General features: G+C 50.5%; 9 protein-coding genes across 9 annotated transcripts; 5 read left to right on the top strand and 4 right to left on the bottom strand.

Moving 5' to 3' along the window:
- Positions 1–239: 239 nt before the first annotated feature.
- On the bottom strand, positions 240–1,517 carry CI109_104000 (uncharacterized protein; the record flags this gene model as incomplete). The annotated part of the gene is made up of 7 exons (XM_065967409.1): positions 240–309; positions 380–679; positions 749–951; positions 1,021–1,109; positions 1,175–1,253; positions 1,311–1,361; positions 1,419–1,517. 7 exons carry the CDS (start codon positions 1,515–1,517, stop codon positions 240–242), a joined length of 891 nt encoding a protein of 296 aa, XP_065823481.1.
- A 349-nt stretch (positions 1,518–1,866) lies between these two features.
- On the top strand, positions 1,867–3,791 carry CI109_103999 (uncharacterized protein; the record flags this gene model as incomplete). Its single annotated transcript, XM_032005271.1, has 4 exons — positions 1,867–2,566; positions 2,638–2,901; positions 2,967–3,106; positions 3,171–3,791. 4 exons carry the CDS (start codon positions 1,867–1,869, stop codon positions 3,789–3,791), a joined length of 1,725 nt encoding a protein of 574 aa, XP_031860505.1.
- A 267-nt stretch (positions 3,792–4,058) lies between these two features.
- On the bottom strand, positions 4,059–6,506 carry CI109_103998 (lysine-tRNA ligase; the record flags this gene model as incomplete). The annotated part of the gene is made up of 9 exons (XM_032005272.1): positions 4,059–4,254; positions 4,412–4,680; positions 4,737–4,787; positions 4,848–5,345; positions 5,401–5,710; positions 5,776–5,882; positions 5,955–6,122; positions 6,229–6,367; positions 6,439–6,506. The coding sequence occupies 9 exons, from the start codon at positions 6,504–6,506 to the stop codon at positions 4,059–4,061; spliced, it is 1,806 nt and encodes a 601-aa protein (XP_031860506.1).
- Positions 6,507–6,943: 437 nt separating this feature from the next.
- CI109_103997 (mitochondrial 54S ribosomal protein uL15m) lies at positions 6,944–8,084 on the top strand (the record flags this gene model as incomplete). Its single annotated transcript, XM_032005273.1, has 4 exons — positions 6,944–7,096; positions 7,216–7,376; positions 7,495–7,856; positions 7,963–8,084. The coding sequence occupies 4 exons, from the start codon at positions 6,944–6,946 to the stop codon at positions 8,082–8,084; spliced, it is 798 nt and encodes a 265-aa protein (XP_031860507.1).
- Positions 8,085–8,136: 52 nt separating this feature from the next.
- Positions 8,137–9,729, bottom strand: CI109_103996 (uncharacterized protein; the record flags this gene model as incomplete). The annotated part of the gene is made up of 6 exons (XM_032005274.1): positions 8,137–8,747; positions 8,878–8,983; positions 9,146–9,296; positions 9,407–9,479; positions 9,575–9,654; positions 9,725–9,729. 6 exons carry the CDS (start codon positions 9,727–9,729, stop codon positions 8,137–8,139), a joined length of 1,026 nt encoding a protein of 341 aa, XP_031860508.1.
- A 331-nt stretch (positions 9,730–10,060) lies between these two features.
- Positions 10,061–10,964, bottom strand: CI109_103995 (mitochondrial 54S ribosomal protein mL58; the record flags this gene model as incomplete). The annotated part of the gene is made up of 2 exons (XM_032005275.1): positions 10,061–10,226; positions 10,477–10,964. 2 exons carry the CDS (start codon positions 10,962–10,964, stop codon positions 10,061–10,063), a joined length of 654 nt encoding a protein of 217 aa, XP_031860509.1.
- An 882-nt stretch (positions 10,965–11,846) lies between these two features.
- Positions 11,847–14,874, top strand: CI109_103994 (uncharacterized protein; the record flags this gene model as incomplete). The annotated part of the gene is made up of 2 exons (XM_032005276.1): positions 11,847–12,626; positions 12,751–14,874. 2 exons carry the CDS (start codon positions 11,847–11,849, stop codon positions 14,872–14,874), a joined length of 2,904 nt encoding a protein of 967 aa, XP_031860510.1.
- A 395-nt stretch (positions 14,875–15,269) lies between these two features.
- Positions 15,270–16,246, top strand: CI109_103993 (uncharacterized protein; the record flags this gene model as incomplete). Its single annotated transcript, XM_032005277.2, has 6 exons — positions 15,270–15,494; positions 15,656–15,673; positions 15,771–15,790; positions 15,864–15,965; positions 16,026–16,092; positions 16,160–16,246. 6 exons carry the CDS (start codon positions 15,270–15,272, stop codon positions 16,244–16,246), a joined length of 519 nt encoding a protein of 172 aa, XP_031860511.2.
- Positions 16,247–16,296: 50 nt separating this feature from the next.
- CI109_103992 (uncharacterized protein) lies at positions 16,297–17,639 on the top strand (the record flags this gene model as incomplete). Its single annotated transcript, XM_032005278.1, has 4 exons — positions 16,297–16,901; positions 16,956–17,032; positions 17,106–17,474; positions 17,563–17,639. 4 exons carry the CDS (start codon positions 16,297–16,299, stop codon positions 17,637–17,639), a joined length of 1,128 nt encoding a protein of 375 aa, XP_031860512.1.
- Positions 17,640–17,657: the final 18 nt, after the last annotated feature.

Genomic DNA, 17,657 nt, shown 5'->3' with positions numbered 1-17,657 from the left:
TCATTTGGTGTATTGTCGGATACAGATACAATGAATGAGTTGGTAGCAGGCGTTTTGGACATTTGACACGCTGTATGTTGTGGTGGGAATGGCAGTATTACGTAACAAGGATTGTTCACGCTCGTTTGTCTTATGCCTGTGGGATCATCGTGAATGGTCGTACATGCATGAATGACGGTATATACAGTGCTACAACAATGACTATATCTTTTCCCTATGCCTTCTTCTCCCTGCGCTACCTAATCTCTAGACCGCTTGGAGGATCTCAGACTATCCGCTTCCTCCGGATTGGACAGATTACGAGTCAGACTATTCCCACGCACAAATGACATCAGTATCAACAACTCTTTCGGGATGGGAAAGACAGAAGCGCACCCACTTCCTCCCTCCTAACGCAGCCCCTGCTCCTCCTCCAGACGCGAGCGCGAAGAGGAGAGATTCCTGTGACAGACCTCCTGTTTCTGATGCTGATGGTGGAAGGAATGATCCCAAACCACCTCGACCACTACCTCCACCTTTGTTGGCAGAACGTATTCGGAGATCGTTGACAATTTCTTGATAATCGATATCTCGTTGTTGACGATATTCTGATAGCTGTTCGTTCTCTGCGGCGGAAGTACGACGAACATGATCGATCTGTGCGTCCAGAGCTGAAAGTAACGATTCCGCCGTCTTACACCTGTTATGGTCACCACGAGAAATCAGCTTACTGTCGAGGCGAAGAGGCTGTGCACGCCAGCTGACTCACCAGTTCTCCAGACCAGCTTGAACTTTGACCAGATCAGCATCTTCCAAATCCCGTCCTGCTACCCAATCGATATGCAACACCTTCTCGTGGTGATGCATCTTTCCTCCTAACGAACCCGCGTAGATGACATCAATGATCAGGTCTTCGAGCTGACGTATTGAGTCAAGTCGAAGAGCATGGAGAAGTTGGTCATATCGTAGAGACTGCGCTCAGTCGTATCAGCTGTTGTCATCATTCATGACGGAATTTCAAGCTGGTGGAAGGACACACACTCGATGCTGGAGCGCGAGAGAGACGAGCGTGAGGTGCTTCAACTTGGTGATATGCGCAGGGGTAAGAGAAGGGAATATGGATGTATCCGCTATCGCCTTACGTGTTAGCTGTATTACGGTGTCAAGCTAGGGTACTCCTTAGCTGATAACTCGCCTTCATACTGTTCCAAGGTACCATACGCGAACAGTCGAAGGAGGTTGTAGTGTCCGCTGAAGTTCGGATCGCTCGACAACTGCTTCCACTTCGTCAGCTAGCTGCTCGTACGCCTAGGGAGAGAAAGGCAGCTGACCTCTTGAATATTAGGCAGCTCCAGCAAGTCTGCGAAGACATACACGCCAGACTATCACACGACGTCAGCTAAACGTCTCGGAATCGCACTGTAGAATCAATAGCTCACAGCAGCTGTAGCGTCGACGATAACTTTGGCAGCCGCTGCTCCTTTTGTGGATCTCGCGAGAAGGAGGTAAGGTTCCAGTCTGGAAGTGAGGTCCGTCATCGCGTATTGTGTTGACCTGTTACATGTAGCAAGGAAGAAACGTTGAATCAAGCGTTGTATCATCATCATTGACCGGGGTCAACCTCCACTACCTCTTCCTCCACTTGACTTGACCAGGGTGAAGAGTGCCACCAGCAATCCCATGGTTAATTCCCGCGGCGTTACTGTGATTTGAGTGTCCCGCGTAGCTGCAGTTCTTTATCCGCTCCCCATCAACAAACCCTTTATCGAATGCTCTTGCTCCCTCCCACATAACTCTTCTTTATTCCCACCCCCTCTTCTCAATCCCATCCCATCCCATCCGTCCCTCCACTCAACACGTCCACCACCACCAACAACAACAACAACAATGGACATCACTAAAGAACGTGAACAACAAGAACAAGAACCGCACAATCTTGCAGAAGCTACTGCGGTTGACATCACACCGTTTATCGATCCTGCTCTGACGGGTGGTAGTGATTTCTTCCCGGATCATGTCGATGTGCAAGATCAACATCCATCATCTACCGGTGTTGTTCATCATGCTAATGATGATGTGACCAACGAACCTACACAAGAAGATATAGATGCTGTAATCAAGGCTTCGTTGGATCATGCTCAAGCGCAAGCGCAAGCGGAAGCAGAAGCGGAGGGTGTGACGACTGACCCTTCCATCGCTGGCGTCGGCGTCTCCGTCTCTGATGTCGTTTTCGGTTCTGGTTCTTCACCCAATACACCAGATGGTCAACAAGCAAATACCGGATCGACAGCCAAATCACGTCCGAACAAACGACCAAAAGGGGAAGATGCTAAACCGGGCGAAGAGGATAATCCACTCACAGACGAAACCGCCACCATATACCTCGCACCATTCTCCAAACCCGAGAGGGGGATCGATACTCCCTTCCCGGAACATTATCTCTTCCAAAGTCGAACGCAATTTGAGAAGTGGTTAGAGGGGGAGAGCAGTTGGTGTCATTTCGTACAGAGAAGGACGACGACACCGGATAAGAGGTCTGCAGAGCGATTACAGGCGAGAATCAGAGCCTATCAACGGAGTTTGGAGGGTGAGTCTCGAACGCTAGCGTTCATCTATGGGTTGTTAGCTGATCGATCGACTTTGCTTTTTTCGACGTAGCGATGACACCGGAAGAAAAAGCACTTACCGCGCCACTGAAAACACGTCGACGAAATCGTGTTTCGCCTGTACTCGAAAAAGTCACATATACATGTCATCACGCCGGTTCATACGAGTCGAAACATTCTACGACGCTGCCAAAGGAGAAGTTGAGACTGAATACGAAGAAGAGTGTGAAATGTGCTTGTGCGAGTAGGATAGTGATGAGTGAGATCCAATCAGGGGAGTGTAGGGTGGTCTATCATTGGAAGCATGAAGGTCATGGTGAGTCGGCTCCTGTCTTAGACCTTCGGCTTGACGGCGTACTGATACATTGTGCTCGGGTCCAGATCCCTTTACCGAATTCGAAACCGACGGTGGAAGACTACCTAAAGTTATCGACGATTGGCTCAACACCCAAATTGAAGCAGGCAAGACGCTCGACGATATTCGTAAAGTCTTGACGATGACTGACGAGGAGAAGGAGTCGGTGGGTTGTTTATTAACCGTCCCAAATGAGATTCTCTTGCTTACCCTCACGCTATCTGATGTAGTACTTGCAAAAGATCGCTGCAGATCCAACCACGGTCGACCCATCCATGCCGCCAGCCCTCGCTCTCGCTCAAAAGGTCAAATATCCCGATCTGTATAACCGATATCGTAAACTAAAGGGTCCAGTGAAGGAGAACAAAGTTCTCAAGGGAGCGATGAAACGGACAGCTAGCGGGTCTGTCAAACGATCAGCGTCGAGAGGTGTCGGTGTTGTGGGTGAAGGAGCGGAAGAGAGTCAAGGTGCTTTAGACGAAGGTGGAGTGGCCAAGAGAGTAGCGACGACGGACGCTTTGATCTCCCTCGACAGATTCAGATCTCTAGCCGACGCAGATGGTCAAAAGGATGGCCAAGCTCAAGTCGACGAACAACAATCTTCTTCACTCAATAACAACAACGAAGCTCATCCGGATACACAAGATGGAGTACACGACGATTTCTCCCAACTTGCAGCAGCCGCTTCGAATGAAGGATTAGCTCGAGCACTGTTGGCTTTGCCAAGTGGTGGTGGCTTGAGAGACGAAGATGGACACGAGATGAGTCTCGAAGAGGCAATGAGGAGAATGGCAGATGATGTGGAGGTGGTGGGTCAGGGTGAGGAGGGATTGGCGGGGATTGGCATGTGATGAGTGAGCAGGTGCGAGCGCGAGTACGAGCTCTGTGTAGTCAAAATCACTTGGCGCCAAACATTAGCCTGAATGGTCGATATGAGAATAGAAACGATTTGATACCCTTGTGAACGAGATACCTTGGCGATGACCATTTTGTACTGTATGGTTGTATAATCGCCTTTTATGTCATGTAACATGTCTAAGCGCACATGATTGTAGCACATATCATCCAAGTGCATATATATCTCTTCCACACTATAATCTACCTATATATACCTAACTCTACGCCTGGGTGGCCTCCTTAGCCGCCTCAGTCGCTGTGACACTAGGTGCGACAGCCTCGACAGAGTTGGCAACGACGGGTCGCATAGCAGGGAAGAGCAAGACTTCCTTGATGTTGGCACAGTCGGTGAGGAACATGACGAGTCGGTCAATACCGAGACCCCAACCACCGGTAGGGGGGAGACCGTACTCGAGGCTGTATATGGGGATGAATAAGATGATCAGTACCAGCGTTGCAAGGCAAGGAATAGCTTTGACTTGGTGGCAAGCTACAGACAGATATGGGTGGAAGGATGAGGGGTATAAGAGAAGCATCGCCCTCGTCGCTGTCGCGACTCGGAAAGCAAACTCACGCATCCAAGAAAGTCTCGTCGACACCTTGAGCCTCCTCATCACCTTGGTCCTTCTGTCTGACCTGCTCCTCGAATCTATCTCTCTGGTCGAAGGGGTCGTTCAACTCGGTGTACGCATTACAGATCTCCTTGGTGCACATGAACGCCTCGAATCGCTCACAGAGTCCGGGTCGAGATCGGTGGTACTTGGCAAGAGGGGACATGACTTGGGGGTGACCAACGATGAAAGAGGGGTTGATACATTGGTTCTCGATGAATTCACCGACGAGCTAGACAAAGGGATATTAGTATTTTGCCTTGGTGCAAATCAGGCTTGATAGCTCACCTTATCGAGCAATCGGGCGTTGGTTTTGGGCTCGCTACAGTCGACGTTGTGCTATAGGCAAGATTATATCAGCTTACAGCATTTACCCAAGACGACAGCGCCACAACTCACCTTCTCACAGAGCTCCCTCAGGAACTTGTTGGCATTGTCATCGTGAAGGGTGTCTCCAGGAGGGAAAGTGACGTTCAACTGCTTCTCCAACTCTCCAATCATATCAAATCTCTTCCAAGGTGTGGCAAAGTCGACTGTGTACTCTGGCTTTCCCTCACCCTTTCCTTGGGGGTGGAATTGGACGGTAGTACCTCCAGTGAGATACTTGACCAAACCGGAGATCATGGACTCGGTCATGTCCATGAGATCGTACATGTCCGCGTAGGCCATGTAGAATTCACAAATGGAGAATTCGGGGTTGTGAGTCATGTCGATTTGCTCGTTTCGGAACACTCGTCCAATTTCGAAGACTCGGTCAAGACCACCAACAACGAGTTCCTTGAGGTAGAGCTCAGGAGCGATACGCATGAAAAGGTCGAGCTTGAGGTCGTTGTGGTGGGTAACGAAAGGCTTGGCAGTGGCACCACCGGCAATCATAGACATCATAGGGGTCTCGACCTAAACAAACGCATCGATCGTCAGCTCACTCATCAACAGGGTATTGCTAGCTCACCTCGAGGAAACCAAGGTTGTCCAAGAACTTCCTGATGTAGTTAACGACCTTTGATCTGGCAACGAACACATCCCTGGTGGAAGGGTTCATGATCAAATCGAGGTATCGCTTCCTGTATCGGGTCTCAGTGTCGACAACACCCTCTCGACCTGGCAACTGGTGCAAACAAGGGGAGAGGAGCTGGATGGAAGAGATGGAGAGGGAAAGTTCTCCCATCTTGGTTCGGGAAGGGATACCGGTGATACCGATAATGTCACCTCGTCGGATTCGGTCGTGGGTGTCGTAGTATTCCTCGGGAGAGGCGGCATTTCTGCGCGCGGTCAGCCCTAATTGTCCCGATGTGACACCAGCTGATAATTGGGTTCAGTGACTTACTGGATCTGAGCCATGACTTGGATCTTGACACCGTCTGCCTTCAAGTCGTAGAATCTCAACTTGGAACTAGACTCTCGGATAGTGTAAACTCGACCGGCGAGAGAGATCTGAGCGAGACATCAGCACGGTCCCCCACCTTCGAAGCTCGTATCAAGCCCGCGTCCACAGTGCCAACTCACAGGCTTCTCATCAGACGCAGTGACGCCGTTCTCAAGCTTGCCCTCAGCTCCCCATTGCTTCACGAACGAAGGGATGGATTGCGTGACGTGGAACTTGTGAGGGTAAGGGTTGGGTTGCTTGGTCTGTCTCAGTCTTGCAATCTCCTTGGATCGCATCTCGTGGAAGGCCTAAGGTAAAGTAATACACAATTAGCACGAGTCTGCGAATTGACGGACGTCCGCGTTGATGCACTGCAGTGTGCTTAACAAGTAGGAAGAGCTAAGCAGCACTCACAGTGGGGTCAAGCTCGGCATCGGCATCAGCCTTGGAGGTCTTCTCAACCTTGGCCTTGGTAGCTGTGGCAGGAGCAGCAGCTGCCTTCTCAGCCTTCTGAGCGGCCTTTTGTCGTTCCTTCTGTCTTCGCTTGAGCTCGCTGCGGGCCATATCAATAATGAATCTTGCATGCACGAATTGTGATCAAGAGGTAGTAGAATGGATACTTACGACTTGGAGATCATCTCGCCGGTGACTTCATCCTTGTGAAGGTTGGCATCAGGAGCAGGAGCCGACATGTTGAATTGGCGTAACTGTGATAGTTGTCCTTTTGGGATGTAGAATACGATTCGAGGAGTTGGTGATCGTGCGAATTGAGTGGTGTGATGATATGCTGTTCGAGTGAAAGCTCTGAGCATACACGGTTCGTTTGAGTGATAGTGATCTGTCTGTTTCGCTTCTAATATCAACAGCTCTGAAGTATCTCTGATCAGTGCATCAAAAGATTGGACTCGAATAGCGAAGGAAGGCAGTATCAACGGACGCAGCAAGAGTGAGCCAAGTGAAATTATTCGTGATGTGGCAATTTATTTGATAAGTGATAATCACCCACCCACCATCAACGTCTCGTTCTTCGCTACTCCGTCTCGAACTTCTCTCTCGCAACAATCTGTCTTTTAGTTGAAATCTGTGTACAACTCTGTCATCGTAACGATAAGCTTGTCAGCACACCACAATGTCTCTCAACATGTTCGCAGGGTCTCTACGATCACTCCTATCGTCTACATCTCGATTAATCGTTCCCTCGGCTGGCGGCTCATCCTCTCGATCCGCCTCGACTCTTGCTCATCTCGGTGAACTTGCACCAGCAAAGGGATCTACCAAAGTTGTGCGTGTTGTCCCAATCCGTCCTTTCCAATCTTAAAATAACTTCAAATACACATCAAGGTTGTTAAGACGTTCTTGACTGTGTGTGGACGCTGACATGCTCATACCTTCAAATCATAGGACACACGATATGGACGTGGTCCCGGATCTCAGAAGGGTGGTACATCAGGTCGAGGACACAAGGGTCAAAAGGCCAGAGCTGGAAAAGGTGTGAGATTGGGATTCGAAGGCGGTCAGACTCCATTGCATCGAAAGATCCCCAAGAGAGGTTTCATCAACTTGTACGTGGAGCGGTTTCCCTGCCTTCGTCCAGGCTTCAAACCTATCGAATCAAGCCAAAGACTCCCGTCCCCTGCCGTACAAAAGCTGACGTCTTGTTGTTTTTGATTACTCGAATAGCACATCGAAGACTTACGCGCCATTATCCATCTCTACTCTCCAATCATTCATCTCTCAATCCCGAATCTCCCCTTCTGAACCAATAACCGTCGGCACCATCGCCCGTTCCAACGCAGTCCACGGTCTTTCCCATCTATCAGGCATCAAGCTCCTCGGCGAACCGGACCCTTCTTTACCCCTTCCACCACTCAAACTTGAGCTTTCGAGATATAGTAAAGCGGCAGCTCAGGCAATCATCGATGCAGGTGGTCAGGTTAGCGCTGTTTATCATAATAATCTAGGATTGAGAAAGGAGATTTTCCCAGAGAAATTCGTAGGAAGGGATATCAAAGCCGCAAAGCCGACCAGGAAGACCGATATCTGTGAGTGTCAAGTCTCCCTCAATCATCAAGGACTGTCCTTATGCCTCCCTCTCTCATCTCACGCTCCATCACATGAATCATGTCGCTGACTATTATCCCTCCTTAGTATACTACACCAACCCCAAAAAATACGGTTACCTCGCCAACGAAACCACCCCTGCCGCTCGCAAGATGTCACCAGGAGAATGGACAGAAGTCTCACAATCTCAACCTCAACCCGAGGCATGATGAGAATGTAGACCACAGTACATATACACACACCATGCACATATACATATACTCAGTATCTTCTCCTGTCAACATCGTTTTCTCTCCGACGATCGGAGTCTCTGGGTCTTCTATCCCTATCATCGTCGTATCGTCGTCTCTCTATATCCCTATCATCTCTCTCACGATGACTTGTCTCCCTATCATCTCTACTCCTATACCTCTCCCTCTCGTCATCTCGCCGTCTATCCCCATTTCTTTCTTCCGTAGCTCTCGGTCTGGGTTCACGTTGATCACGACTTTCTCCTCGTTTCTCCTCTCGTTCCAACTCCCATTTCCCATCTCTCCAATCATCCCTATCCGCTCTTCCTTTCTTGTCCCTACTCTCACTCTTCTCCCTCCTATCTCTAGGCTGCTCATCCTCTTTTTCCCGCTTAACACCTGCACTTCCCTCTCGCTTCGCCTTCTTCTGCTTCTTCTCTTCCTTTTTCGCCCTCTTCTCTTCTTTTCTCCGTTTCTTTTCTTCTTTGGTCTCACCCTCGCGTTTACGTTTCTTCCCTTTATCTTTCTCACCGTTCGTTAGTCGCTTCGCGGCCTTTTTCTCGGCTCGGATGAACGCTGCCATGGGGTCTTCTTCGTCGAGCGAGTCGGCTTCGCCATCTGATGAATCGGACGAGTCGGAGCCTGCGTTCAGCGTATTTAGCTTCTGGCCAACTCTAGAGGTAACGCAGCATACCCGGAAGGAATACAGAGTGTATGGAGTGCGGATGGGTAGGGGTACGACCCGGGCAGTCTCCAAAGCGACGTAACTCACCTTCTACAGTTGGAGGGAGGGCATTGTACACTGGCGCTTCTGGTGCTTCCCATTCTCCTTCTTCGTTCTTCTTTCCAGGCTGCTTGTAGTTTCGAGTGTGGTCGACCTGTTTAGGCGAGATCAGGATTAGCCTTGACCTTTCCAGCCATACCGAACCAAGATTGGGCAAAACTACAAGAGTACTCTCGTACCACCTCAGATGATTGCGGGACCACAAACACTGTATCCCCCACGAAGCGGGCGGGAAAGCAAACGCAGCTCGACTCACCCTTATTGTCCTACCCAGCACTTGTGCTCCATTCATATTATCCACCGCCAAAATCGTACTTCTTTGATCTTCATACATGACGAATCCGAATCCTCGAGTTTTGCCAGTCTCCTTATCTCGAGGGAGGTTGATATCGGCAATTTCACCCCATCTGCGGGACAAGACAAAGGTTACAGTCAGCACGGCACAGCAATGGGGTTCAGAGCACAGACAGTTCGAGTTATGAGTACTTCGTGAAAGGCGATGATGCTTTGGACTCACTGTGAAAAGATTGTGATCACATCTCCTTCTGTGAGCTCGAATGCCAATCCACCAACAAAGATGTACGCGGAGTCTGCGATCATGCGGAAGAGTCAGCATACTCTCGTCGGGAAGCTAAAGCAGTGCCATTTCATCCCACTTTACGACCAGCCAGGAGCCTGAACTCACCTTTATACTCGTCATGCCATGAACCTTTGACACCCAGTTCGAGCTCTCGCTCGTTGATCCTGTTGATCTCGCGAATGGAGCTACGGAGTGAGCGTAACGCAATTAATACTCATATACATCAACGAGGATGCGGGGAAGGGTACAGCTTACTTCATTATATGATGTATTATGTGGTGATTGATCACCTTTTGTTTGAGAAGAACAGGCAAAGTGGAATTAGACACCTAGATGGAAGGGTTGAAATGTTGAGATGTGTTGGGTGGCGGCAAACATAGGAGGTGAGGTAAAATTCACGTGGTTTGAGAGCCACAAAGCGGCACTCCTGCAACTACAAGTGTTTCTACCCGTCCACAATAGATGCATTCCCTTGTAAGAACAAGCAAACAGTTTGTGTGTATCCACTTCATGATCCCAGATGAGCTATGCAACGATATACATAGATAGATGCATGACTCGTAAACCTGCAACAAACGCGGACAGGATAATCTACCAAAACTCCTTCCTCTTCTGCTTGACCTCTCTCGACAATCTCTTCTTGTAACCCCAAGTTGATTTTTGTGCTTCCAGTTCTGATGCTTTCTCAGCGGATTGGATGGGTGTTTGTGGGGCGATTCGAGGGATGAGACGATGTAGCTCAGCGGGGATTTGGAGCCTGCGGGGAAGAGGGGCGAGTTAGCTTGTCTCACAGGGATGGAAGCACGGCGATAGGCAAAGAGGTGGTAGCAAGGATGGGACTCAGACGAATCAAGGATGTACAGCGGCTTCTATCTCTCAGAAGATAACGACTCGCGTGGGGCCAGCTCGTCGTCTGTCGAGCAGACGTGACAAACGTAGCCCACATCGAACCACCACAACTCAATCCTGCCCCAAGTACGTGAACACGACAAAGAGTGCACACTCACGTTTCACCAATAGCCTTTCTTGACAATCCCTGCGCTCTCAACTCCTTGATCCGCGACACGACCTCCTCGCTCCACTCTGCTCTCCCGCCAAACACCTTCCTCTCCTTGATCACCGGTGCTCCTTCTTCCCCTGTCAATCTCACACTTTCCCCACCGAGCCACTTCAACAAGCTCGGTACTTGTCCATTCGTATAACTAGGCAAGGAAGGCGGTGGTGAATGGTGGAAAGTCAATCCATCCGAATCTTCAAGTGATGTAGAACTGGTGGTAGAAGGGGGTAATTGACCGTTTGTGTGAACTTTCGGATCGATAGGATGGGAAGTACCGCTTGTAGGGAGAGGGGTTTTGGGCGTGTGGGGTGAAGGTAGGATGGGAATTCGTGGTGGTCGAGCTCGATGGAGAACACCTCGTGTAGAACCGAGAGGAGAGAGGGTGAATGTAGATCGAGGGAGGGTTCGAGATGATGAAGCGAGGGTTGAGCACGCCATGGCAAATGAAGTGTCGAGGGTGTTGAGCGAAGACACAAAGAGGGTGGGTTCGTGTAAGCAGTGATCTGCTGGTGTATACAAGTCAAGCTAGGCAAGATAGTTGCGAGACAGATTAATGTAGTATGACTTGGTAGAAGTCTACATGCACTGTAACAGTGATCACCTATTCAGGAGAGAGAAGCGAAACTGACATTTATGTGGCTGATACTATCACGGTGTTCGAAGACTATCAGGCTGAGACGGATATCAACCGCATCTCCACCGCTTCTCATTTCTCCATCGCCTCCACCCTGTTTGTCCAACTTTCCATCTTTGTGCGCGACCAGCCATCTTTGTGATATAACCCTTATCATCGTCCACCACCTCCTCCGTCATTACACTTCCCTAATGTTCTTCCTCTGATATACCTCATCAGTAGACGTACCGCCATCTCTACAAACTTCCATCTCTGTATGGGACTTGCGGGTTCCTTCCTCTCTTGCTGAGCGTTCGTCGGTCGGTTGGTTGGTGCGCAGCTAAGACTACCTACTGCTTGGCTGATAGGACAGCTGGTATCGAGCTAATGAACTATGTTACTACGTACCAATCTGAGGATGGCGTGGCGAACATGAGATGACATTGCGTTGTTGCAAGATCTTCACGATGACAATTTGAACATCATCATCATCATTGTCATGTTCGTCATTCTTCTTATCCATACTCACCTCCTATTCTCATTTTCTTCAGATCATCATCGACTAGTCTAGACGACAGTCATCTCCCCTTCGCCATCCCCACTTCGGTACTATTCGCTAGTCGAATCTACTGGTTGCGAAGATCAGACAAACATTACACTCTCTATAATATAACACACAGCCCCGGCGGCAACTCCTGATCATCATCATGAAACTTCAACAACAACAGACCGCCTCTCTCCTCCTCATCCCTCTTCTCGCTTCATCCTCCCTCGCCCTCCCCAGCGCCAAGCGACACAAGACCTCTCTGTTCCGAAGGGTGTATGGGAAGAGACAGGATGTAGCAGCGGAAGCGGCTACTTCAATGGGAACGGAAGCTTCATGGCCTCAACCATCGTATCTCTCCGATCCGTTGGCATACGCTTCGTCATTACTTGCAGCGCAAGCAGCGACAGGATCAGCCTCGCCAGCCGTCACAGCGTCTGCAACTGGCGCTGGATCAGAAGAGACAGCATCAGCAACCTTGACGGATGAAGATGCTGGACCTTCGTATACTGGAATACCAGTTGTTGCCAGCGCATCAGCGACAAACGGTCTTTCCCCATACACCGATTCCGCCGCGAACGGAACAACGATCAACAACTCTTCAGGCCTCGACACCCAGATCTCCAATCCTGGTAATCTCTCTCCCGAAGCGTTGTCCTCATTGTTAGCCGGTACGACCAAGTATCAGGAATACACCTACACACAGTACTCGGCTGCGACGGAGACGGTGACAGCTACTGTAGTCTCGACTTCAACGGAAACGGCGAACGGGGCACAGATCACTGGAGAATCGTACTCCAGTGGCGGTGATGGCGATGTTGATAGTGGGAAATCCGATTCGTACTGGGACGATGTGAAAGCTGCGGCGGCTAGCTATGCGAGCAAGATGATGGGTTCAATGATGCCTACGTTGACTTTAGAGGTGGTCCTGGAACCAACTCAGGTGAGTTCAGCATCTCGATCCCCAAGTTTTTCGACGCAATTCTAGAGTTCTCAGTCCGGTTTTCCCTCGACGTCGTGTACCATCTTGTATCACTTTTTACTAATTCGATGCCTCACCTCCGCAGGAAGCAGACGGTTCATGGGACTACGTGATCCATATTGGTCCCGACGGGACTGCCACCGCATCACCCACCTACATCCCCGCCACAGCATCAGCTACCGCTTCTTACCCAGCTATCACAAGTGCGCCTGCCTCTTCAGGCTCTGGTTCTGGCTCTTCTGGCTCTAGCGGATCTATCTACGGTGGTTCTGGCGACGATTCCGACTCCGGTGATGATAGCGAGCCGTACTCCGCTGTGCCGATCACCACATCGGCGGACCTCAGCGCTACCGGTAGCGCTGCTTCTGCTCAATCAACCGGTTCCGGCTCTACTTCAGGCTCCACCTACGGTGGTTCTGGTTCCGACTCATCTGACGACTCATCCTACTCTGGCTCATCCGACTCCGATTCTGGTGGAAACGCTGCTGCAGCTGCTGCATCGGCCACTGCAGCCGCTCCCAACCCTTACCTCCAACCAGCGACCAATGTCCATGTTCCCATCCCGGCATCGACCGACACATCTTCTTCCAGCACTTCAGACGGTAGTTCGTCCTCTAGCTCTGATTCATCATCAGGAGCAGACGCGACAGACTCTTCTAATGCGAGTGCGGGAGATTCATCCTCTGTGTCGGATCCAAATGCGGTTCCCGGACATTCGACATCGAATTTCGATAACGGTTCTTCAAGCTCTGGATCGGGTGATGCTTCTTCTTCTGGCTCGTCGGATCCTAACGCTGTTCCAGGACACCACTCTTCTTTCGGCGGCGATAACGGCTCTGGCTCATCATCCAGCAACTCTGGCTCTTCTAGCTCTTCGGGCTCGGACGATTCGTCAAGTACTGGTAGCGGTAATGCTTCTTCTGGTTCTTCCGGTACTGGTTCATCTTCTTCCGATAGCGGTGTTCCGGGCCACAACAGTTCGTTTGGTGGTGGTAACGCTTCTGCGGGCGGTGATTCGGCTGCTCCTACGCCCGTCGACGGTGGTGCTTCTGCGAACGTTACAGCTCCTTACGATGGTTCGTCGTCTATCAACGGTACTGCTCCTATCAACGGTACCGCTCCTATCAATGGCACCGCTCCCATTAACGGTACTGCGCCCATCAATGGTACTTACCCAATCAATGGTACATACCCCATCAACGGTACTTACCCTATCAACGGAACTGCTCCGTACCCCAACGTCACCGTTGGCGATAACTCCACCTCGTCGGCCATCCCCTTCCCGCCATGGTACGGTGGTGCCGGTGCCGACCCCACTTCATCATCGGTGGACGCAGCATCGACCATCGCACCTACCGCGAGCTCGGTACCTTACCCTCCTTGGTACGGCGGCAACGGAGACGATCAAGCTTCGTCTGCCGTAATTGCCACAGCTTCCGCATCTGTCTCTGAGATCGTTTCCGCTTCTGCGTCGTTGTCGGGTTCCGCTGTTCCCTCTGTCTCAGCTTCGGCGACCAACGCAGTAGACGCAACTGGAACTTCGGTACCCATTTCTTCTGAGACTGCCTCTCTTTCCTCCTCCGCCCAAATCTCCTCGGACGTTCCCTCCGCGACCGAGTCCTCCCCTTCAGCAACCGTCACTGCCTCCGTGACAGCTTCTGATTCCGCCTCCTCCTCTTCTGACCTACCCTCCGCTTCTGTCTCGGACTCAGCTTCTTCAGCTGTCGTAACTTCCGCTCCTGTCATCTCTACCTCGGTTTCGACCGAGGATGGGAACGGAATCGCTACCGACTACATCACCTCTTGGACGACATTGGACGTCACGATGACCTTGACCGAGTCATTGTCGGCTTCTACTAGTGTTGTTCCAACCGCGACTGAAAGTGCCAGTGTGACCTCTGCTTCCTCTAGTTCGGTGATTGGTTCTTCCTCCGAATCCATCACTGTATCAGAGACAGAGTCCGCTTCCACTTCGACTTCAGCTCTCCCTACTCCCATTGTCGGTCTCGCCACAGGCGCAGTGACCGACTCTGCCTCCGCAACCATCACAGCTTCTCCAACTATCACAACCTCGACAACAGCCTCTGACGCAGAACCGACGACCACGGACGAACTCTGCGAACGTGACTTTGACGATGGTGATGATGAGTTTGAAGAAGTGTGGGTGAACGAGAATGAGATTGAAGAAGGTTGGGTGGTGTTGATCTAAGCTTTGGACATTAAAGATATTACAGTTCTATAGTATATAGTTGAATAGTAATATATCGATGCATGGCTCTGGAAGTCGTTGTCATTCTACCACCACCACCACCGTCATTGTCGCTGGCGTTGTCACTGCCACTGCACACGGTCTGTGCGTTCTACTGTCTCACCCTGAAACGAGGGAGATGTCCGAGTGGAGGTGGTGTTTCAAAGTTGTGTACGGCGTAGTAGTGTCGTTGAGGGAGATGCCTTTCAGAGCGCAATCAGTAACTCTTGTTTCCTTCTCATCACGAAGGACTTGTCCATCTGACAAGGTGAAGCTTCACAAAATCAGTGATCAACAGGCGTTTTTTTTCCCAAGCAACCCTGTCTGTTTGTTCGAACCCAGAATCGCTCGTCGCGATGACCCACGAAATCACATACAACTACGTCGAACCCCTCGACCCCAATTTACTCTGTGCGATCTGTCAATCCGCCCTTATCGATCCTATAACCACCAACTCTTGCAAACACACTTTTTGTAGGGATTGTATCGAACAAGCTGTGAAAGTGAAAGCGCAATGTCCGATTGATAGGAGTGTTTTGACAATGGGAGGATGGAGAGATACAGAGATGTTGGTCAAGCTTGTAAGTGGATCTAGGTCTAGTGATTGGCTCTGTCCAAATAAGCAGGGCAGGGGAGATCGAGATGACCCGTTTGGAAAGAGATCAACTGCAAATCAGTACCCTTGGTTTTGTGTATGATGTTATTGGGTGTCGAATAGCTGACTTAACGCTCTGTGGCACAGATGCTGGACGAACTCAAAGTACAATGTACATCCGAAGGATGCGGTATGATAATGCAACGTGGTCTACTACTCAGTCACTCGAGGACATGCCAGAAGGCACTAGTGACATGTCAAGATGGCGATTGTGGTTTATCCGTGAGTCTACGGTACGAATCATCATGATATCGGCCCAGTCACACTAGGCTGAATGAACACTTATCTATGGCAGATGGCGAGATATCGTTTACCGCATCATAGGGCATATGAATGTTTTCAACGTAGAATGGAATGTAAGCGGTGCGGGACGATATTGCTCTTTCGAGACCGGACGGTGGGTGATGAACCCTCTTTTTCGACAATGCGAAGCTGATGTCACACATTGACGTTCCAGGCTCATTGCGACTTGGACGACTGCAAAGACGACGAAATCTATTCCTGTCCTCATTGCGAGGCGACTCGTGAGTAATGCCTGCGAAGTATATGTCGACTACGCACTAACATCTATTGATACTTCCTCTGATGCAGTTGGGCCCGACAAACATCTCCATCAATGGACCTGCCCTCGTGCGGACGTACCTTGCTCACACGCCACTCGAGGCTGTTCGGCCATAATCCCCCGAGCAGATCTTGCCACGCATCTCGAGACATGTCCTTTTGAAGCGATGTCAGCGTTTTTCGAGATGAACGATAACCGATTTAAAAATCTAGAAGAGAAGAATCGAACGCTACACAATGAGAATTGCGCGCTGAGAAACGAGTTGACGGATGTCCGAGACGAGATTGGTATACTCAGACGAGGTATTGAAAACGTCCGGACGAACGACCGGATTCCCTCGTCCACAGAGCGTGAGGGCGATGGCTTGACTAACGCGAGAGAAAATATCTTCACGGAATCGCCGCCAATCCGCCCTCCCCTTCGCCCTCTATACAACTTCAACACAAGAAATTTCGATTCTCGTACAGCGATCTCAGACCCACCCTCGCCCAGAACTTCTCGAAACGCCTTACCGGACATCTCGACAGCCAGCGCAGCCACCGATAATTTTGGGGGTGTTACCCCTCGAGCTGCTGCAGACCTCGCACGACATGCTCAAGCAGGATCAGTGTTAACGCCAAGTTTCGGTTCGCACCAATCGTATGCCGATTGGGCTTTCGGTAGATTATCAGGATTGAGCTCAGCGAGCCTGGACGAGGTGATCGATAGGTTAAGAAGTGCGATTGTGGGATTGGCTGCTGGGATGGATACGATGGAGAGGAGGAACGAAGTGTGAGTGGCACAGCTCGGGACTTTGGTGGGATCATGCTGACGGAATGCGTATAGTCGGACTATGACGGAGAGTTTGAGAGTTTTGGAAGAAGTAGGAAGTCTAAGAGCGATAGTGACGACAATGCGAATGCGTGAGTTAGATTTGCACAGCTGAACCAAACGTAAAGAGTGGCAGTGACAACCTGATTTATGATCTGATCTTAGAGGTGATGATGGAACGACCCTCTAGACGACCATCTCTCCAATTCTCCCATTCAGCATCATCAGTCCGATCGAACAACCAAGACCCGCACCATTTCACTGGTCATCAAGATGCTGACTCTACAGGGGACAACGACTCGCTAGAGGATGAGAATAGAGCTCCATCCGTACGAGAATCAATCGTCTTTACACCTCTCGGCCGTACCGATTCTTCTGCTAGAAGCTCGACAAGTAGTCTGGTCACGTCCCAAGCTGTGGCGGGCAGGAGTGTGGGCAGGAGTGGAGCTGGATTGACAGGGAGGTCTGTGGGTATCCCACTTGAGGAGGAGGTTGGGGGAGCAAATACTGGTCATAATGGGAGACGAGGTTCACGTGAGTCGCCTGGAAGCGTTAAGACCGAATCCAGTATCATATATGGAGGAAGAAGCTGACCAAAGCCTTGTCGCACACCCACGGACAGGATTGAGCCGAGCGAATCCTGTCAACCTGATCAGAAAGCAGCCATCTCGATTAGGTAGTGGAGCAGCGCGATTGTGAAGGGTATCACCGCATTGC

Source organism: Kwoniella shandongensis, chromosome 7 (genome assembly GCF_008629635.2).
Source record: "Kwoniella shandongensis chromosome 7, complete sequence".
Taxonomy (NCBI): Eukaryota; Fungi; Basidiomycota; class Tremellomycetes; order Tremellales; family Cryptococcaceae; genus Kwoniella; species Kwoniella shandongensis.
The sequence above is the reverse complement of the archived record's forward strand: the minus strand, read 5'-3'. Positions and strand labels throughout refer to the sequence as shown.